Genomic DNA, 20705 nt, shown 5'->3' with positions numbered 1-20705 from the left:
TAAACCACGTGGTGACCGTTGGATGGTTGGACTGGATGAGCTTGTAGGTCTTTTCCAAGCTTGGTGTTTCTGTACTGCCCCCAGCACCAGGGCCAGGAGCAGCTTGATTCAGTACCGTGGGCTTCGTGCCACGCTTTGCCCTGTCTTCTTCCCCCCACTCCTCCTCCCCCTGGTGCCCACCCCATCCCCTCCAGGCAATGCTGCACCCACAGCACTTCTCTTTTCTCTCCTTTGTTTTATTTCTCTCTCAACTCCTCCCATCTCCAGGAGCTGCAGCCTGCCTTAAAACTCCACCCGCAGGGCCACCATCAGCCCCACTTTCCCTACACTCCACACTGTGTCACTGGGAGGGAGGTGATCACCCCCCCCCGTAGTCAGATGCTCACATTTACTGGTCCCAGTTCACATTGCTGAGTGGTGCAGTGATGGGAGCAGCAGCAACGTGGCTTCTTCCTTCAGCCCCCTGGCCCTGCTGCCTCCTCTCCTGCGCTGAGCTCGTGCCACGTAGGGCAGAATTGAACGAGCACCACAAACCAGAGCCCCAGAGCACAGTGGGGCCGAGTCTCTCTGCAGATCATTGCTTGTTGGAGGGGTCCATCACTCCCCACAGGTGCTGCAGTGCTGCTCCACCTCTGCTGAGCTGAAGCAGAGCCCGCAGATGGGGCACAGCACCGGGCTGCTGGCAGAGGAAAGCAGCTCCACCTCGGGGTCGGATTCTTCCTCACCGCAGCGGGAGGCGTGAGCGGGGAGCAGCGCTGTGCTGAAGGAACCTGTGGGGAGGAGGTCATGGCACAGCTTTGGGCTGAGCCCCCATCGCTGCTCCGTGCTCGTGCCCACCTCTCCAAGCACCCACCTGAGCAAATAGGGCACAGAGCCATCTCCTCACCGCTGCTCTCCCCTCTGCTCGCGTTGCGGCCCTGCGTTCTCGCTCTCTTTCCTAGCCCAGGATTCCTGGTGAGAGGCTGAGGGGACCTGGGTGGTGGAGGGGTTGTGGGGGTGAGGATGTGCAGGGAAGCAAGAGAGGGAGCTGCTGGATCCCAAGCACATCGGGTGCAGGGAAGGGAGCAGCTCTGAAGGATTCAGAGCAGCAAAATCAGAGTGAGGGTGGGAGGAGCAGAGCGACGCAGAGATCCATTACCTGCCCACAGCTCTGCCAGCTCTCTGCCTGCTGCCCGACTGCCTGTGGGCGCGCTTGGGGGCTGCTGGGACTTCCAATGCTGCACCTGCAGGAGAGCAAGAAGAGATCCTTCCTTCGTACATGACCTCCACCATTTTCTCAAGACACGTCCTACCCTGCCCGGCTGAACCCTGGCTGCCAGGAGAGCCAGGATCCCTCCTCCAGATCCACAGATCCCCTCGCCTGAGCTCTCAGCGGGGCACAGGGCTGAGGCCCTCACTCACCCCGTGCTGCAGGCTGTCCCTGCTCTGCGCTGCTCCCCGGGTGGCTGGCAATAATTCGGGGTGGAGGCCTCACGGCACGGCTCTGCGCTGCTGACAGCACCATGCGTGCCGGGCGGCTGAGACGTGCTGGGCTCCAGGCATGGGATGCAGCACTGGGCTCCAGCTGCTGCAAGCTGCTCTTCAGCTGCTCTTCCTCCTGGGAGCTCCTGGGGACAGAGAATCGTTGACCCCACTTCCCTGTACCCCCCAGGGCTGGGGGACACCTCTGATACAGGGAGGGATGCGGGCACAGAGAACTCAGAGCCCAGATCCCCGCAAATGCTGACTCAGAGCGAGGCAAAGCAGACCCCCATGATCACCCCACATCCATCCTTCAGCCCCACACCCCGACCCCAACCCCAGGGCTACTCACAGGCGCGCTTCTGCAGAGGGAATCCGGCACAAGGAGGCAGGGTTGGAGCGCTGGGGGCTGCCCACGATCTCAGCGTCCTCCTGCAGGACGAGGCAACATCCCAACGTCTGCTCTGTGCTCCCCACTGCTGTGGGGCTGGAAAAGGAGCCCCGGTCCCACGTCAACCTACCGCTGCGGGGTGGCACAGCTCGGGCTCCAGCAATGTGCGCACGCGGACGAAGCAGAGCCCAAACTGCCCGCGGTGACGGAAGGGTTGGCTGCAGGTGAGCCGCAGGCGGTCCCACTTCTGCCCCGCTGCCAGCTCCAGGAAATCTGCTGTGGGGTCGTTGGAGGGCACAGGGCTATGGGGCAGCCCCATGCAACCTCTCCGCTCAACCTCTCAGAGAGGACAGGTTCAACTTTACCTTCTTTAAACATGCGGACGCCGCAGCGGTTGCGGTCCAGCTTGGAGTCGGCCGGTGTCATCAGCGTGACGCTGGGCACCAGGGTGAGGTAGGGGCGGTCAAGAGGCCACGAGGAGCGACCCACCTCGATCTGCAGGAAGGCGCAGCCCCAGTTCCCTGAATAAAAGCCCAGGGAATGAAATTCAGGGCTTGAGGAGCAACCCACTGCTCCTCCCAGGGCTTGAAGCACGTCTGCTGTGCAATCCTGACCCACCACGAGCATCAACCCTTCACTGCAGCCCTTGCAAAGGGCACGAGAGGAGGATGCTCGTCCCCACCCAACAGCCTGAGCCCCCCATCCTCATACCGACGTCGATGTAGCCGATGGGGACGGCTCTCTCCAGCTGTAGCTCCACCCTAAGCTGCCGGCTGCGCTCCTGGGGGCAGCTGAGCCAGGGCCGACGGCCATCGGGGGACAGGAGGTTCTCCACTGGGTACCGGGGGTCCTGCAGGAGGGAGAAACAGCACAGTGCTGCTCAGCTCCATGCCCTCATGGGATGGAATGACACACGGATTGCTCCATGCCCCCCACAACAGCCTGCAGGCACAGACCTGGGAGGAGAAGGACACGATGTGGCTGATCTTCACCGGTGCCATCTGGTGCCGTCCTGCAGGGTCAGCTTGTGGGGCTGGAAGGGAAAAGCAGCAGTGGGTGGGAGCTGTGCCCCCCCGCTGAATCCCAGCCTCGTTCAACACTCAGCGTGCCCCATTTCCATCCCCCAGCCCTCTCCGGCCCCACTCAGCCCTCAATTCCACCCCACAATCCCCCTATCCCACTCCCCCAGCCCCATTCCACCCCAAACACCCCTCATTCCACCCCAAGCCCTACTCACACCCCACAGCTCCTCAAGGCCCACACCACAAGCAGCCCCCCAGCCCCGCCCCCTATTCGCACCCCACAACTCCCCATCCCATCCCATCCCGCCCCCGGCCCCACTCAGCCCCCAGCGCCCCACAGCCGTGCATCCTATATCCTGCACACCCCCAGCCCCACATCACAGCCCCTTCACCCCCAACCCCCTCCAGGCCCCTCCGCACAACTCCCACCTGAATCTCCCGCCTAAACTACACGGCTCCTGACCCTTAACCTCTGACCCCGCGACTCACTTCCGGTTCCGGCCCCGTCCCAGGCATCCCCAAAGACTCCGTCCTCTTCCCGCTTCCTGTTTCCGCTCGGGCCCTCCCATTGGACACGAAGGCCAGCTTCCGGTTCCGGTTTCCGCCCATACTCAAGCCCTCCCCGCATACCCTGCCGCGGTGCACGATGGGATATGGAGTCCTTCGGCAGCGCTGCAGCACCACCTCTCGGGGAAGGGACCGTCCGCCGTGTGCGTTCCCTACGGAGAAACGTGAGAGCATCGCGCTGCCAGCACGGCCGTGCGCCTCTCACCGGGAGCGGAAATGAGCCACGGTCCCCGATTCTGACAGCGCGAAGCAGCGCTTCTGACAGCCGTTCCGCCCCCTCTCGCTGCTGATTGGCCGCCGGCCGAGCGCCGAGCGCAGCGATTGGAAGGAAGCCCGGCGAGGTGGGCGGTGATTGGACGAAGGCGGCGGAAGGAGCTGGCGGGAGGTGGGGGGGGGGCAGCAAGATGGCGGCCGTGCTGGAGGTGGAGGTTGGCGGCCCAGGAGAGCGCGAGGCGGAGGAGGTGGGGGCTCAGGAAGGGCTGGGAGGACCTGGGAGGGTCATAGGGCCTATGGGGACCCGTTGGGTGGCAGGACTGAGGGGGACGCTGAGGAACGGCGGCTGTGGGGTGGCCCTCGGGGGGTCTGCGGGGGTCCCGCGGTTACCTTGGGGCCGAGGTGCGAAGCTGCAGAGCGAAGGAGCCTTCAGAGAGCTGTGAGAGGAGGGCAGTGCCCTCCTGTGCGATCGGTGCCACGGGCGCTGATGGGGTAGAGGTGCTGTGGGAGGGCGGGAGCTGTGGGTTTCCCCAGAAAATTGGGGCTTTGAGTCAAGGGTCTCAGATGTTGGGGCTGCGCTGGGCTCTGGGGGCTGCGCTGGGCTCTGGGGGGGCTGCGCTGGGCTCTGGGGGCTGCGCTGGGCTCTGGGGGCTGCGCTGGGCTCTGGGGTTTGTGCTGGGCTCGGGGGATTCTCCGTGTGCTGAGCAGATCAACAGGGTGAGAGGGGAGGGCCTCAGTTTGTGCCATGGAGAGTCAAGGCGGGCATTTTGGATAACTTCTTCTTCCTAAGAGCGGCCAGGCGTTGCAAGAGGCTGCCCAGGGCAATGGGGGCAGCTCTGTCCCTGGAAGTTTTTATGAGCCATGTGAACGTGGCACTGAGAAATGTGGTTTAGTGCAAAGGCAGAAGACGCTGAGTGCTGCTGAGCAGAGCCAGCTCCATCCTTCTGACTCCTGCCATTCAGATACTGACCAGCATCCATCAGATCCCATCTCATCCTTCTCTCCCCCAGGTGCTCAACCCTGGGGCGCTCAGCTTGTCCCCATCAGGAGCTGCTCCAGGCCCCCAGCATCTCCTCACCCTTACTGGGCTCTCCCCAGCAATTCTCTGTCTGCCTGGAGCTGGGGAGCCCAGCACTGGGTGCAGCACTCCAGGTGCGGCCCCCCACCACCCTAGGGCAGAACAAAAAGGAGGAGAACCTCCTTGCTCTGCTGGCCAAGCTCTGTGCACTGCCCTCCAGGGAACCATTGGCCTTCTTGGCCACCATGACAAACTGCTGCCTCACAGGTCAGCCTGTGGTCAACTGTTGACCAAACCTTGGCCAACCAGGACGTCACTGTCCCTCTTGGCCATGGGGACACGCTGCTGCTTTGTGGTCACCCTGTTGGCCCCCAGATCCTTCTCCACACAGCTGCTTTCCCTGAGCTGTGGTCCTCAGGAAGGAGATTCCTGTCCTGCATCGAGCAGAGTTGGATGCTCGCCCCGTCCTGCAGCCTTGGAGCTCTTTGGTGCTGCTGCTGCGTTGTGGAGCACCGGTTGTGGCCCTTCCCCAGAGGGAGGTGGTGGTTCCCTGAGCTGAGCATCGGGTCTGTGGTGGCTTTGGGGAATAGCACAGGAGTTTCCTTCCGAGCCCACAGTGCTGTGTGTGGGGAGAGGATGGGGGCAGAGCTCTATATCCAGGGTGCATTCCCCACGCCGTCCCAGCAGCTGCACCCAGCACAGGGTCGTAGCGTTGGCCAGGTGCTGGTGTTTTTATTCTGAACTGGAAAGTTGGGTTGGAGCCTTGGGATTGCTGGGTCAGTTTGGGGTGAGATTTGCCAGGATTGGGGCTGTCAGGAGCCCACACACACCTGTAAGAGGCTGTGATTTCATAGAACCTCTGGCTTGCAGGGAGTTAGAATCCTACAGTATCCCAAATTGGAAGGGACCCACGAGGATCATCAGATCCGACTCGAGTTGAGCGTTTTGTTTCCATCTGTTTCCTTCTCACAGAATCACAGAACGGCCTGGGTTGCAAAGGAGCACAGCGCTCATCCAGCTCCAACCCCCTGCTGTGTGCAGGATCACCAACCAGCAGCCCAGGCTGCCCAGAGCCACGTCCAGCCCGGCCTTGAATGCCTGCAGGGATGGGGCATCCACAACATGAGAGCGATTGCTGTGCTGACAGCAGGCTGCACAGCTTGTTAGAGGCAGAGCAGTGACTCTTTCAGCAGGTCAGGAAGCTCAGAGGAGAGCCCTGGCATCTCACAGATCTGCATCCTTCACCTGCAGAGACCGCATCTCCCGTGGCTGTTGCTTGGGGACGAGGTGCTGCTGCTGGCATCTTGCTGTGGGCTGTGCCTTTTCCTGCCTGGGGACAATTAGGACAATTAAGGAGCAGAAGGGAAGCGTGGCACCTGAGCCCAGAGCTGTGTGCTGTAGCCCTGGGGACAAAGGTTGGAGCTGTGCCCTGATAGCCTGATAGCAGAGTCCTTGCCGTGACTTCTCACAGCCGTCTGAGCGCTGAGGTGCAGGGAGGTGACCTGGTGCTTTGGTTTTAAGGCAGAGGTTGAAAAAGCCCTGTGAGGAAGGTGGAAGGCAGAGCCAGAGGTTTCCCCCCTTTCCAAGTCCTGGGCTCAGAAGTTTCCTCCTCGTATTTCAGAAGCGTCCCTGAGGTCTCAGGCAGAAGCTTTGCCATTTGCTGCTACCTGCAGGGATTGAGTTTCTGTGAGCTGTGTGCAGCTCCTGCAGCACGCTCGTGTGTTTGGGGACATAAGGACAGCAAAGCAGCCAACCCTCGAGATTGCCATCGCTGCTCCAACGTTGCTGTTGTATTTTTTGTCTCCTTAGGTCGACCTTTCACACCTGTCCCCAGAAGAGAGATGGAGGTGAGTTTGTGCTGGGAGCAGAGCTGAGAGCGCAGAGGAAGCCTTCAGCCTTCACCCACGTGGTGCTTTTTGCTGGAGGGGAGCAGGGGGCCTCTTTTAGAAGGCAGTGCTAATGTTTGACCTTCAGAATGCTCGCTGCTTATCCCACCTTCTCTCTTGGCCGAGCCAACTTTGGGCAGACGCTTGCTGAGAAGCCCGCTGGGGCTCATCTGCTCTCACTATCAACTTCTTGACGGTTCCTGGAGATCAGAGAATTGGCCTTGCCTGTTGGATTGGGATTTCTTTCCTAACCAGACCCCTCTTTTTGGCTTTAAGACCGTGGATTCAGGCTGTTGCACGCCCTCATTCCGCCCTGGCTTGCGGCCAGGCAGCGCTGCATGCAGGAAACCACAGGTGTCAGCAGAGAACAGCTCTGTGGCCATCACTTGTCGCGGGTTGCACGGAGCTGGGGTTGCCTAGGCTGCAGCTGGGCTGGGCTGGCTGATCTTTAAGATCCACGGAGCGACTTGCAGAGCTGCCCTTCTCCCTTTTCCCAGCAATGCGGGCAGCCCTGCCGTGCTCTTCGCCTGCTCTGTGCCCTCCTGCTCTTTATCTGCCTCCTCCCTCTTGCTGCAGGGTGGAACACGCACTGATGCACGCCAAGCACCGTGGCCACGAGGCCATGCACGCCGAAATGGTGCTCATCCTCATCGCCACGCTGGTGGTGGCGCAGCTCCTGCTGGTTCAGTGGAAGCAGAGGCACCCTCGCTCCTATAATGTAAGTGTCAGCCAGGGCTTTGATGTGGTGCTTTAGCAGCAGGGTCAGAAATGGGGCTGATTTCACGTGCTGCTTTCGAGGAGATGCAGAGAGGCATCAGGGCTGTGCCTGGAGCAGGGAAGCAAACCTCATGGCTTCCTTACCGCGTTTCCAAGCGGTGCCTGGAGCCCTGTGTGAAACGTAAACCCGGCCTGTCCTCCTGTTGTCCTCTATAAGAGCCCCAGGTGCTCACAGTCACCCTAATGTGCCTCTCCTCTGTTCCTGCAGATGGTCACCCTCTTCCAGATGTGGGTGGTGCCTCTGTATTTCACAATAAAACTCTACTGGTGGCGGTTCCTGGTCGTCTGGCTGCTCTTCTCAGCAGTCACAGCTTTTGTCACCTTCAGGGCCACTCGGAAACCCCTGGTGCAGACGACACCCAGGTGAGTGGACGCAGCCGTGGGGAAAGCTCAGCCCCGGGGTGAGCACTGCAAGGAGTCCTTTCAGGTTTCACCGCCCCAAATCGTAGTCTGAAGTTTCTGCTTTGGGAATCCAAGGACTGGGAGCTGCCGTGGCAGAGGCAGATCTGTAGCTTGAATTCAATTCCCAACCTCTGATGCCACATGTTGTTGAAATCCCTAACTTGGAAATTAAAACGGTTCTGTTCATTCTGGGGGGGGAAATGGTCAGCAGCTTGTTTTGAATTCTTGCAGGCTGGTTTATAAGTGGTTTCTGCTAATATACAAGATGAGCTACGCCACTGGAATCGTGGGGTACATGGCTGTGATGTTCACCCTGTTTGGTCTGAACTTATTGTTCAGGTGAGCGGATCTTTTGGGTGTGAGTGCTGGGGGATGTGGCAAACCACGGGGAAACGGGGTCAAAGCCAACTGCTGAATGGGGCAGGAGGCCAAAGAGAGACTTCTGGGGTGTCCTTTCCCCATGGATGGGGTCGTGGTGAGATGCTGATGGGGAGCTGTGCTTCCAGCTGCTGGCAGCTCCCTCCTGCTCCGTGCCTGTCCAGCCTGGGGGCAGTAGTGAGGTGTTCTTTGCTTCTCCAATAAACCTGCAGCTCAGGTCTGGCGGTAGCAACGGGCCTTATCCCAAGCCAGCTTTCATTTCAGAGAGGTTAATTTCTTCTTGACTAATGAACAGAGCTGGCAGCAGCCAACAGGGACGTGGAACTGTAAAGTGAGGGCTTCTTTGGAGAGGATGTGCCTAACCCTAACCCTGCAGCAAAGCTCTTGGTGTCGTGTGTTGTAGAATCAAACCAGAAGACGCGATGGACTTTGGCATCTCTCTCCTCTTCTATGGTCTTTACTATGGGGTCCTGGAACGGGACTTTGCAGAGATGTGTGCAGACTACATGGCCTCCACCATTGGGGTGAGTGAGGGCCACCCCGATAACAGGTTCTGGGATCAAGCTGCTTGCAGCAGGAACTTTTCCCTCCCCAAAATGGGAAGGTGTATCGAAATCCACCTGAGCCTTTAAAATCTCTGGTGCTGAAATGTGGTCATTTCTGGGGCCGTGTCCTAGGTGCATCAATTCTTTATCTGTAGCCACAATTCCCTGTGGCTTGTGCCCTCTGCAGCTTGTGGTGCGGACAGGGCCTGTGTTCCTGCAGTGGTGGCCTAAAATACAACACAAAGCAAAAACTGAATGAGGGCACCTGTGGGGTGAATCGCATCCCTCCTTTGCAACAGTCCTTTAGGGCTCTGAGAGCTCTGCATCCTTCCCCTCCTGCTCTCCAGGCTCACTGCTTTGCTTGCTGGACGTTCTGTTTGTCTGTAGGACTCAATCCTGTGGAGAAGGACCCAGGGGTCCTCCAAGAAGGCCAGTGGTGTCTTGGTTGGCCAGCAGTTGAGCACAGGCTGAACATGAGGCAGCAGTGAGTCCTGGTGGCCAAGAAGGCCAATGGTGTCCTGGTTGGCCAAGGGTTTGCCAATGATTGACCATGAGGCAGCAGTATGACCTGAAGGCCAAGGTGGCCAATGGAGTCTTGGTTGGCCAACAGTTGACCACAGGCTGACCAGGAGGCAGCAGTATTTATCCTAGAGGCCAAGAAGGCCAATGTTGTCCTGGTTGGCCATGATACAGCAATCCTGGTAGCCAAGAAAGCCAACAATGTCCTGATTGACCAAAGGTTGGCCAGCAGTTGAAAAAGGCTGATCATGAGGCAGCAGTGTTTCCTAGTGGCCAAGAAGGCCAACGCTGTCCTGGTTGGCCAACGGTTGACTACGATTCAGCAATGTCTCCTGGTAGCCAAGAAAGCCAATGCTGTCCTGCTTGGCCAATGGTTGACCGCAGGCTGACCGTGAGGCAACAGTTTGTCCTTGTGGCCAAGAAAGCCAATGGGGTGCATGGCACAGAACGCGGCCAACGAGGTGAGAATGATTCTCCTCCCCTCTGCTCTGCCTCGAGGAGGCCAAATCTGGAGCACCGCACCCAGCGCTGAGCTCCCCAGCTCCAGGCAGACGGGAAAACTGCTGTAGTCCTTTCCCAGACGGTTCTATCAAAAGGTTTTTCAGCCCCAAAAGCTCAGGCTCTGCCCCAGCCCTCCCTGACGCTTCGCTGTGTGCTTTGCTCAGTTCTACAGTGCTTCAGGGATGCCCACCAAGCACCTCTCCGACAGCGTCTGCGCCGTCTGCGGCCAGCAGATCTTCGTGGACGTCAACGAGGAGGGGATCATCGAGAACACTTACAGGCTCTCCTGCAACCACGTGTATCCTTCTCCTCCACAGCCTTATGAGAGCCCTGCAGCTTTCCCCATTAAAAAACGTGGCGTCCTGGGCTGCTCTGCTGATGTTGCAAATGGAAACAGACGACATCTCTGCCCCGCGTGGGCTTTCCACCACCTGCAGCTGTGCTGTCAGTTCCGAAAGTGGAAGTGGCTTTGGCTTTGTTCAGCTTTGCTGATTAGTTGGGTTTCTTGTTTCTTCTTTTTCTCCTGCTGGCTCTGACTCAAGGGGTGGAGATGGGAATGCGCTGTCACACTGTTTGCAGCCAGGTGCTTTCCCAGCTGCTCCAGGAGCGCTGCAGGCTGGCTTGGGAGTGCTTACAGCCGTGGGGCTGAGCTTGTGGCTGCTGGAGGAGGTGGGGCAGAGGTGTGGGGCTGCTCCAGTGGGTTCGTGTCGGCTGCTTTGTGGGTGAGGAGCCAGCCTTGCCTTCCCCAGACCTCGTGGTTCTGGTGATGTCTGTGTCACACAGCCCTGTGACTTGGGGTTTGCATTGGGCAAATCCCTCTGACGGCACTTGGCAACAGGCTGAGAAGTATTAAAGGAACTGGTGAGCTGGCAGAGTTGGGGCTTGTGATGCTCGCATGATTTGCAGAGGCGCTGTCTGGCCTCGCAGACCTTCCCCCACATGGGTTTCCCCGTGCCCCACTGCTGCCTCCTGCCCTCCCCTGGCTGCTCAGCGGGATCTCGCAGCCCTGCCTGCAGCTTCAACCCCTTGCTCTGTGCCTGGAAGGCTCTGGGCCTTCTAGGAAAGGTTTTGTCCTCACTCAGCACAGGCAACTTCCCATGCCCTGCATGCGGGGTCAGTTCCTCCCAGGAGGTTCCCCTTAACGCTGCTCTCCAGCTTCCACGAGTTCTGCATCCGTGGCTGGTGCATCGTGGGGAAGAAGCAGACGTGTCCATACTGCAAAGAGAAGGTGGACCTCAAGAGGATGTTCAGCAACCCGTATCCTTTCTCTGTGCAGCAGCAGCTGGGCTGACAGCGTGGGTTCAGCTCCCAGCCCTGCACGCTCTGATCCTGGAGCTGTGGAGCAGCCGTAGGAGCCAAGAAGCACAGAACCCTGAAATGGGTTGGGTTGGAAGGAGCTGTACCAGCCATCCACTTCCTGCCCCTGCTGTGTGTTGATGTCAGATAGTGCTGAGGTCAGGGCATCAGGCCACACAGCTGAGTGGCTTTGTGTGCAAAATGGAATGATAGAATGCTTTGGGTTGGAAGGGACCTTGAAGCTCACCCACTCCCAACCCCCTGCTGTAGGCAGGGACACCTCCCATAGCCCAGGCTGCTCACAGCCCCATCCAGCCCGGCCTTCAGTGCTTCCAGGGAGGAGAAATAGATCCGTGTTGCGTTGCCTGGCAGCTTCCCCTTACCTGCTGACCCAGAGCTTAGCTGAAACCCACCAACTTCAGACCGCTTTCGTGCTTCCTTCACTCGTTTGCACGCAGCTGGGAGCGACCTCACGTCATGTACGGGCAGCTGCTGGACTGGCTGCGCTACCTGGTGGCCTGGCAGCCCGTTATCATCGGCCTGGTGCAGGGCATCAACTACATCCTGGGCCTGGAATAAGGGCTGGCAGCTCCCCATCCCCACCACGGGCAACAGCACGGCGCCGGCCGCATCCGTCCATCCCCACAAGGGGGGGTTCGGCCACCCCTGGGGGAGGGGGGGGGGGAAGGAACGAAGCAGCACGGACTCAGTCCTCCTCCCGTCGGGGGATCCGGACCGGTTTTTAAACGAAACGATTCTTTTAATGAGAGTATTTAAAAACGACACACACACAAAAAGGAAACTTGCTGTGGCCGCCGATGAGAACGGATCGTCCCGGCGGCCGCGCAGCGCTGCGCTCGGGGCTGGATCTCCCAATCCTGCAGCTTTCGAAGGACTGGGGCTCATCTCCAGGTTATTCTGTGCTTGGAAAACGGCAGAACCCACCGAGGAAAGACACACGGCTGCCCTAAAACGCTTAACCTAAAAGCCCCGCTTTGATGCGAGGCGGGGGGAGGAAGGAGCCGATTCCGAGCCCGCTGCTTTTTGTACACCGTCTTTTCTACGTGTCCCCGTGCCGGGAGTGTGCTGCCCTCGGCCGGCGGGATCTGCGGTACACGGAGCCGTGGGGGCACCCACGGGAACCTCCGCACATCGGTTGCTCTTTAGCAGCGGATGGAAGGACGGAGGCGTGGGGCTGAGGAGCTCTGCTCTGCTTCCCCCGGTGCGTAGAAGCCCCGGGTTTCGTGGTCGGCGACGTGGTGGCGCTCCGGTGACTCTGAGCCGCGTGGCCGAGTCACACGGATGCCGTGATGGCCCACCTGCCCCCCATCGTTCCCATTTTAGGGGCGAAACCGATGGGATGGCGGCTGCGGTGCCATCAGAAAATCAATCGGTAATAAAACGTCTTCGAAAAGCAGCGGGCTGCCAGGGACCTCTCCGTTAATTAACGCTTCGTCGGGCCGAGGGATGGAAGAGGAAAAGGAGCGGGGGTTCCCCTCGCTGTCATCCCCGGCGATCGACGCTGCTCCCGGCTCTGTCGCGACTTTGGGGAGGTCCCCGCTTTACGGGAAAGGGAGAAGGAAGGGCAAAGCCGGTGACTCACCGCTCCCTGCCCATAAAACGGCGCCGTCCCGAGCGCTGCCGCACGATGGCTCCGTGCTCCCACCCCGACGGTACGGGCACGGCGTTCAGGGGATGGGATTTGGGCTATGGGGGGGTACGGGGGGGCTGCAGCCCGGAGCTCAGCCCCGTTTGTACCCGCAGTGCCCTCCAGCCGCCTGGTGCTGCCCCTGCTCTGCTGCGCCTTCGCCTCCTGCAGCGCAGGTAAGGGGAGAGCGTTATGGATTGGAGGAAGGGGGGGGGGGGGGGGGGTTGTAGGGTCTGGAGGCGGCTCCCGGCCCCCATCCCCCCCCCAACCCCTCACCCCACCCCGTCCCACAGCAGCCATGGCCCCGCAGCCCCCCCGCATCACCTGGCTGAGGATCCCGGCGCAGCCCCCCCAGATGGGTGAGTGACTGCGGAGGGGCTGATCTGAGCCCCCCCCCACCCCTTGGAGATGGGGGGGGAGAAAAGGGAATGATATCAGCAGCACCCCGCTACGGCTGAGAGCCGGAGGGGAGCGGACGGGATGCGGGGATCCCCGTGGGGGTGCGATGGGTGAAGTGGGGACGTTTTGCGGCTGTCCCCCGCTTTCCTTCCCCCCCACCCCCCCCAAGGTGTGAGCCCATCTCCCCTTCAACCCCATCCAGGCAGCAACGTGAGCGTCTCCTGCGAGGCTGAGAGCGCTCACCCGGAGCTGACGCTGCTCTACTGGTTGGCAAACGGGTCGTTCGTGGAGCAGCTGCAGCCCAACGTGCGCGAAGGGGCGGTGCGGTGAGCAGCTCAACCCCAACGCAAGCCCACCCTCCCCCTCCCCCCCTCCTCCATCACCACCCCGAACGAGGGGAGGGACGCGGGGCTGACGGAAGCCTTCGTCCCGCAGAGAGGAAGAGCGTGGTTCGCTGGTGATCCTCCGTCGGGATCTGCATTTCAACTCTTTCAGCTTCCAGGATCTGAGGACCAACTTCACCTGCATGCTGCTCAGCCCATTCGGCGTGGACGTGAGGGAGATGAAATGGGCTCCCCCCAGCGACGAGGGTGGGGAAACGGGCTGAGACCAAGCAGAACTCGTGACGGGTGTGAGCCCAACAGTGTGGGGCCGAGGGCTGCCCCATTGGATGCTGTGTGTGGGGCTCCTGGTGGGGCAGGGGGGCTTCATTAAAGTGACTGCCTGGTGAGCTGCGTGCGCAGGGCTGGTAAATAAATGCAATAAAAGCAATGCTTTCATTATTTGGGAAGAGCCTTGGACCGTTCCCTGCTGCTGTTTCACATCCAACAGCGGCACCGAAAGCATCAGGAGCAGAAAAGCAGCATCTGCAGTTTCCATGAGATGCGTTGGCACGTCGCTGCCCTGCTGTCCACGTGCAGGGGAGCAGTGGGAAGGCGTAGAGCTCAGGGCTCTCTCATGTCCACCAGGACTGCGGCTATCAGGAGGAGCACAGCCAAAGAAAGAGCAATAGATGCCCTGCTGTTGAAGGTATGGCAGCAAAGCAGATGCCTGAACTGAACACAGCGCCAGTGCCGCGTTGTTTGGGCTGCCCCCACCATAATTTGGAGGTTCACAGTGACGGTGACTGCAAGCCTTCATCCAACGACCACCAGAGACCCCAACCCCATTTATAGCACTCATGCTCAGGAGGCTGGCACAGTATGTGCATTGCTTCTCACAGCTCCGGCCCGTTTTCCTGGGATGCTGTGTGTACTTCAGCCTTTATATGCAGTCACTGCTGTTGTTGGTGTGTGAGGTCGGCTCCTCCAGTCCACCCAAGACAAAGCTGCTTGTCCACCTCTGCTGATCTTCACAGCCATAAGCAGCAGCGCTGTGACATGGCGGCAGCCCCCGCTCAGCCCCGGATAATTCCCAGCTGTCAGTAAGTCTTATCATCGAAAGCGCCTCATGCAGGCAGATTGGGGCCAAAACCAACACTGTTTTCTTTCACCCCATCACGCAGAGGCTCAAAGGTTGTTTGAAATTGATGCGTAAATGACCATCTAGGGTGGTGAGGAATGGGAATGGGAATGGGAATGGGAATGGGAATGGAACAGGAAGGGGAGGGGAGGGGAGGGGAGGGGAGGGGAGGGGAGGGGAGGGGAGGGGAGGTAAGGGAAGGGAAGGGAAGGGAAGGGAAGGGAAGGGAAGGGAAGGGAAGGGAAGGGAAGGGAAGGGAAGGGAAGGGAAGGGAAGGGAAGGGAAGGGAAGGGAAGGGAAGGGAAGGGAAGGGAAGGGAAGGGAAGGGAAGGGAAGGGAGAAAAAATGAAAGGAAAAGAAGAAGGGAAAGGAAAAAAGGAGAAGGGGAAAGAAAAGGGAAGAGAGAGGAGAGGAGAGGAGAGGAGAGGAGAGGAGAGGAGAGGAGAGGAGAGGAGAGGAGAGGAGAGGAGAGGAGAGGAGAGGAGAGGAGAGGAGAGAGAAATGTAAGCAAAGGGAATGAGGGCTAGGGGTTTGGGGGGATAAATGTTGCACAGTTGTACCGTGGATTTCTTGGGCTTGCTCAGAAGTGTTGCCCTCACCTGCCCCACTTGTCCTCGGTTGCAGTGGTTACAAAGAGCAGCACGCTGTGCAGGTTGAATAAAGCACGGAACCACGCACGGAACAAACATCAGCATTGCCTCAGCACAAAAGAGATCAAACGGGACACGTTTCACCCATGGGCCACCTGGGAGCCAGGAAAAGAGGTGAAGTCTGGATGTTTTGTGGTTTGGATGGGAACATGGGCTATTTTCTGTACGCCTTGGGCAATTTGGGTAACAACTCTACCATTATCATCGATCTTCATTGGCTGTGCAATGAGTGGAAAAAGGGAAACGTTTCTCTCACTTCTAAGAAAGGCAGAAAGGAAGACCTGGGGAACGACAGGCCGGCGAGCCTCACCTCTGTGCCTGGGAAGATGGTGGAGCAGATCCTCTAGGAGCTGTGTTAAGGCACATCTGAGACCAAGGGCGATTTGAGACAGCCAGCAGGGCTGCACCAAGGGCAGATGGTGCCTGACCGATGCGGTGGCCTTGAGATGGAGTGACGGCTTTGGTGGACGGGGGAAGGGAGAAGGATGTCATCTGCCTGGAGTTCTGCAAGGCCTCTGCCATGGTCCCTCACCACGTCCTTCTCTCTACATTGGGGAGGTGTGGATTTGAGGGATGGACTGTTGGATGGATTAGGAACTGGCTGGCTGGATGCAGCCATCGGGCTGCAGCCGGAATGCAGCCAATGTGTTCTGGGCTGCATTAAAAAGGGGCGGCCAGCAGGAGAGGGAGGTGATTGTCCCCCTCTATTGCTCTCTTGTGAGGCCCCATCTGCTCCTGTGGGTCCCCAGCACGGGAAGGACGTGGAGCTCTTGGAGCGGGTCCAGAGGAGGCACTGAGATGAGCAGAGGGCTGGAGCAGCTCTGCTGTGAGGAAAGGTTGAGGGAACTGGGCTTGTTTGGCTTGGAGAAGAGAAGGTTGCAGGGAGACCTCATGGTGGCCTTCCAGTACTTGAAGGGAGCGGATAAACAGGAGGGGGAATGGCTGTGTGTGAGGGTGGATGGTGATGGGACAAGGGGAATGGTTTTAAAGTGAGACAGGGGAGGTTTGGGTTGGATATGAGGAGGAAGTTTTTCAGCCAGAGGGCGGTGAGGCACTGGCACAGGTTGCCCAAGGAGGCTGTGGATGCCCCATCCCTGCAGGCATTCAAGGCCAGGCTGGATGTGGCTCTGGGCAGCCTGGGCTGCTGGTTGGTGACCTGCACACAGCAGGGCTTGGAGCTGGATGAGCGCTGTGCTCCTTTGCAACCCAGGCTGTTCTGTCATTCTATGATTCTATGATTTTATGATTCTATGATTTTATGATTTTATAACCATTCCAAGTACTTCTACCCACCCAAACAGCGACCAGCATCAACGTGGGTTATACGGTTTCCTTCCTTACATCATCCAGCAAAGAAGGTGGAGAAGTGGGCTGACACTGAACAGAACTCGTGATGAGCCCAACAGCGTGGGGCGATGGCTGCCCCACTGGATGCTGTGTGTGGGGGTCCTGGTGCCCCCCGCTCAGCTGTCTGTGGGGCAGAGGGTCTTCATTAAAGCAAGTGCCTGGTGAGCCGCGTGAGCAGGGCTGGGAGATGCAGTGAATACAAGTGATAGAAACAATGCTTTTATTTTTCTGGAGGAGCTCTGGATCATTCTCTGCCGCTGTTCCACATCCAACAGCGGCACCAAAATCGTCAGGAGCAGGAAAGCAGCATCTGCAGTTTCCATGAGATGTGTTGGCACGTTGCTGCCCTCCTGTCCATGTGCAGGGATGGTGTAGAGGTCAGGACTCTCCCACAGCTGCCAGGGCTGCGGCTGCCAGGATGAGCACCCAGAGGTGTGGGGATTCCATGGGGCTGCTCCTGCCTGGGGAGGATGGGGAGGGGCATTAATGGAAGTGGGGCTGCAAGAGGTGCCCAGCCTGGGCCAGGGGCTGCAGGCCGGGGGCTCCTCTTACCTGCACTGAAAGCACACGGCGAGCCACGTGAGCCGGGCTGGGAGGGCCGCGGCACAGACAGAGGCTCCCACTGCACTGCAACCCCAGCACAGAGCTGCCGGGCTGCAGCCATCAGCGGGGCCTGGCCTCAAGTTCCCCGTGGGCTCCCCGTTGGCCGAGCTCCCCACCTCCCCACGACCACAGCCTGCACAGCCTCCCCACGCTCCCAGTCCTCAGTCTCACAGATCCACCCAAGCTCCCCCTTCTGGAGCGCTGCAGCCCTTACCCTTCACGAACTCGCAGTTGTGGTTGCTCTTCATCCCCCGGGATTCGAGCTCGATTAAGTTTCCTTCCGTCATGTAGGTGATGTTGGTGACTTCAAACTGCTCGGCAGGTGGGATGAGGACTTCGTCCTCACCGGGGAATGCGGAGAAGTCCTTGATGGGCACACCATAGCAGGTCTGCACCAAGAAGAACGTGTCTTCACCAAAATCTTTAGCAACGCTCTGGCTGAAGGAAGTGGAGGTGAATTTGCCGAAGCGAACCACCTGGCCTTGCTGTGCTGTGAATCGGGTGCCATTGACACCGCGGAAGACGTTGTAGCATTGCTGGGTCTGGGATTCCCGCAGGGTCTGCAGGGCTCTGCTCAGGAGGAAATGCAGCGTCTTGAAGGGGTAGGAGCTCAGGTAGTGCTGCCGGGAGCTCCCAGCCGTGAGCGTGGCGTTGTTGAAGACGCGGTACAGATCCTCCTCCATCGTGTACGCCATCACGGCTATGGCCTGATCCCGTCCCAACACCACTGGGCTGGTGGCAGCACCCAATCGGCTCTGCCACAATTTGGTGGCAGAACGCCAGCCCTCAGCGTAGGTTCTGTTGTTGAACTCGGTGCGGTTCAGCTCTGGCAGCTCAGCCTCCATCAAGTCGATGCAGCCCTGGTACTGGTCATCAAAGGAGTTGGGGGCCGTGTCCATCGCCTCCTCCTTGATCTGGCTGTTCTTAATGCTGGCGGCCGATGCAGCAGTCCAGGTGCTGAGCAGCAGCACCCAGCCCAGGAGGACGTGCTCCATGTGCAGAAGGATGCAGGAGCCCAGCTCTGTGCAGCACTGCTCAGCAACGGCGCAGGGGCACAGGAGGGGGCAAAACTCAGTGTGCTCAGAATCACCCCGCTGCCTCCTCTGCCTGCTTCACTCTCTTCTCCTCCCTTCAGCACCACTTTTATCCTGTCCCACTCCCTTTCCCACTCCCTTTCCCGTAACCAGAAGTGAAAGGCACAGGGAGTGTTCCCATGTTGGCAGAGAAAACAAGGGAGCAGCAATTGGACCATTGACCTCTGCTTGTGGGACCACGGAAGGAAGGAAGGAAAGCCCCCAGCAAAGCCCTGAGTGCTCCCGTCCCAGCTCTGCGGATGGAGGGCAGCCCAGGACCCCGCATCTCAATGTCGGGGCCTGCAGCACCAGGCAGTGCAGCCACGGGGTTGTGGTGTTACCCTGCAGCAGCTCAGCCCCTTTGCTCACTGCCCCGTCCTTGGGGATGGGGGAGAGAATTGGGAAACAGCAGAAAAGAAGTTGAGCTCAACACCCATCAGTGGCTGCCCCATCACTGCAAGCATGTGCTGATTGCCATGGTGAGCCTGTGGGACGTGACATGATCCACCTCCAGGCCCCCCCATATTTATATGTCAGCCATCATCCTCCAGACAAATGGTCATTATCCCCTTGACTTGCTTAGTTGCCCTGTGTGCTTCACATTCATGATAACCTGTGCAATAGCATCCACGGCCAAGTCCACCCCTCGATCCCGAGCCCAGCCACAGGCACCCATCACCTCCTCCTCTGTTGACGTTCCAAAATCTCTGCCTTCATCCAGTCCACGATCATTTCCAAGATCCCTGCACAACGAGGGATTCCAACTTGAGCCCACTGTGTGATCACTGCAAGTCACTTCCTCCACACAACATCAGTGGCAGTTGGGTGAACTAATTCCTGTTCAATTGGGTGGAAGGCTTGCTGCTGCTCTCTTCTGAGCCACTTGATAATTGGAAGAATTATCGTTAGCACGGGGGTGGTCACACACTGGGACAGGTCTGTAGGTAGCAGTTGATGCTCCATGCCTGCAGTGCTCAGGAGGCATTGGGACGATGCCCTCAGTGCAGGGCTGTACATTCTGGTTAGCCCTGCAGTGCTGCTCTGAGGGGTCCATGGAGCCTTCCTTCCCTTCTCCATGCTGAACACCCCCAGCCCCCTCAGCCTTTCCCCACAGGAGAGCTGCTCCAGCCCTTGCAGCATCTCCACAACCTCCTCTGCTCCCATTCCAACACCTCCACGTCTTTCCTGTGACGGGACGCCCAGACCTGGGTGCAGTGCTCCAGATGGGGCCTCATGATGAAGGAGCAGAGGGACAATCCTTTACTCCTGCTGTGCCAAGCGCACCGCTCAGCTGGGCGTCATCAGCAAACTGCTGAGGCTGCACTCGATGCCCTCGTTGGTGTCACTGATGGAGATGTTGATGTTCCCAGGACGGAGCCCTTGGGGACACCGCTCAGCTCCGCCTCCAGCTGAACGCAGAGCCATTGACCACCACCCTCTGACCACGGCCATCCATCCAATTCCTTATCCACCGAATTGCCCACCCTTGAATCCCACAGCTCTCCACTTCAGAGATCAGGACATTTTCCTTCCTCCTCCCTCCAGAAGAACCTCCCCAAAGAGCACGGCCCGGACACCTTCTTCTCGCTGCAGACCTGCTATGGTGCGCCCGTCCACAGCTTCACCGCCCTCCCTGCTGAGCACAAAGTCCTCATCCCAGCTGCCAAGCAGTTCAAGGTCACCAGCATCACCTGTAACAAAGGCATCACCTCCATCACCAGGGGAACAGCAGCTCCTACAGCTGCCAGCTCATGAAGGGCACGGGCTGCAGCGCGGCGCTCCAGAATGGGGAGCTGGGATGGATGGGGGCCCGGCAGCTGCAGGAGAGCCCTGAGCTCTGCACTGCCCCTCCACAAGGACAGGAGGGCAGCAAGGCGCCTCATTGCATCGCATGGAAACTGCAGGCGCTGCTTCCCGCTGCTGACGCTTTTGGTGCCGCCGTCCAACGTGGAACGACAGTGGGTGAATCACGAGAGCAGCTTCTCTCTGTGAGAAGTGCCTTTGCACACTGATGAAGCACTTACCAGGTGGAAGACGGTGTGCCTGCATAAGGGCGAGCTGAGGGACAGAATGCAGAGTCCGCAGAAAATCTCAGGCAATCAACGATAAGAAAGAACAACAGAGGCCTTGTTGTTGAAGGTATGGCAGCAAAGCAGATGCCTGAACTGAACACAGCGCCAGTGCCGCGTTGTTTGGGCTGCCCCCACCAAAAGGTTGGAGGTTCACAGTGACGGTGCCTCATGCCACGAGCTTTGAGCCCCAACCAACACTGCTTCTCTGTCACCCCATCACGCAGTGACTCAAAGGTTGTTTGAAATTGATGTGTAAATGACCATCTAGGGTGGTGAGGAATGGGATGGAAAGGGGATGGAAAGGGAAGGGGATGAGAATGGAAGGGGCAGGGGAAGGTGCAGGAGAAGGGGAAAGGGAAGGGATAGAAAAGAAGAAAAAATGAAAGTAAAAGGAGAAGAGAAAGGAAAAAAGGAGAAGGGGAAAGGAGGAGAGGAGAGGAGAGGAGAGGAGAGGAGAGGAGAGGAGAGGAGAGGAG

At 59.0% G+C, this 20705-nt stretch overlaps 4 protein-coding genes across 15 annotated transcripts; 2 read left to right on the top strand and 2 right to left on the bottom strand.

Moving 5' to 3' along the window:
- Positions 1–230: 230 nt before the first annotated feature.
- XNDC1N (XRCC1 N-terminal domain containing 1, N-terminal like) lies at positions 231–3762 on the bottom strand. Of its 4 annotated transcripts, none has more exons than XM_048951610.1 (10): positions 3364–3762; positions 2809–2915; positions 2564–2702; positions 2218–2373; positions 1983–2125; positions 1814–1893; positions 1402–1607; positions 1139–1223; positions 854–972; positions 231–770 (listed from the first exon to the last, which is right to left on the bottom strand). In XM_048951610.1, the coding sequence occupies exons 1-10, from the start codon at positions 3500–3502 to the stop codon at positions 598–600; spliced, it is 1347 nt and encodes a 448-aa protein (XP_048807567.1). In that variant the 5' UTR covers positions 3503–3762; the 3' UTR covers positions 231–597. The 4 variants fall into 4 exon arrangements, with proteins under 4 accessions (XP_048807567.1, XP_048807556.1, XP_048807577.1 ...); XM_048951599.1 differs by having other exon boundaries at positions 1983–2128; positions 3364–3761; XM_048951620.1 differs by having other exon boundaries at positions 1983–2128; positions 2809–2885; positions 3364–3761.
- Positions 3763–3809: 47 nt separating this feature from the next.
- Positions 3810–12393, top strand: RNF121 (ring finger protein 121). 4 transcript variants are annotated; one of them, XM_048951671.1, is made up of 10 exons: positions 3810–3902; positions 6482–6519; positions 7135–7276; positions 7544–7698; positions 7969–8076; positions 8519–8639; positions 9845–9978; positions 10836–10937; positions 11075–11085; positions 11435–12393. In XM_048951671.1, exons 1-10 carry the CDS (start codon positions 3846–3848, stop codon positions 11959–11961), a joined length of 1395 nt encoding a protein of 464 aa, XP_048807628.1. In that variant the 5' UTR covers positions 3810–3845; the 3' UTR covers positions 11962–12393. The 4 variants fall into 4 exon arrangements, with proteins under 4 accessions (XP_048807628.1, XP_048807619.1, XP_048807600.1 ...); XM_048951662.1 differs by lacking the exon at positions 11075–11085 and having other exon boundaries at positions 11435–11663; XM_048951643.1 differs by lacking the exons at positions 8519–8639; positions 11075–11085.
- A 116-nt stretch (positions 12394–12509) lies between these two features.
- Positions 12510–15216, top strand: LOC125696358 (interleukin 18 binding protein). Of its 6 annotated transcripts, none has more exons than XR_007378329.1 (5): positions 12510–12800; positions 12918–12983; positions 13226–13349; positions 13459–14446; positions 15109–15216. XR_007378329.1 is itself a non-coding variant. In XM_048951894.1 (5 exons), exons 1-5 carry the CDS (start codon positions 12625–12627, stop codon positions 13628–13630), a joined length of 444 nt encoding a protein of 147 aa, XP_048807851.1. In that variant the 5' UTR covers positions 12510–12624; the 3' UTR covers positions 13631–14580. The 6 variants fall into 6 exon arrangements, 5 of the variants coding, with proteins under 5 accessions (XP_048807851.1, XP_048807844.1, XP_048807835.1 ...); XM_048951894.1 differs by lacking the exon at positions 15109–15216 and having other exon boundaries at positions 12510–12649; positions 12741–12800; positions 12921–12983; positions 13459–14580; XM_048951887.1 differs by lacking the exon at positions 15109–15216 and having other exon boundaries at positions 12510–12649; positions 12741–12800; positions 13459–14580.
- A 1634-nt stretch (positions 15217–16850) lies between these two features.
- Positions 16851–20686, bottom strand: LOC125696280 (erythroblast NAD(P)(+)--arginine ADP-ribosyltransferase-like). Its single transcript, XM_048951760.1, has 3 exons — positions 20182–20686; positions 17299–19848; positions 16851–16942 (listed from the first exon to the last, which is right to left on the bottom strand). Exons 2-3 carry the CDS (start codon positions 18077–18079, stop codon positions 16860–16862), a joined length of 864 nt encoding a protein of 287 aa, XP_048807717.1. The 5' UTR covers positions 18080–19848; positions 20182–20686; the 3' UTR covers positions 16851–16859.
- Positions 20687–20705: the final 19 nt, after the last annotated feature.

This window comes from Lagopus muta, chromosome 1 (assembly GCF_023343835.1).
Source record: "Lagopus muta isolate bLagMut1 chromosome 1, bLagMut1 primary, whole genome shotgun sequence".
Classification (NCBI taxonomy): Eukaryota; Metazoa; Chordata; class Aves; order Galliformes; family Phasianidae; genus Lagopus; species Lagopus muta.
This window is presented reverse-complemented; position numbering and strand designations above follow the sequence as displayed.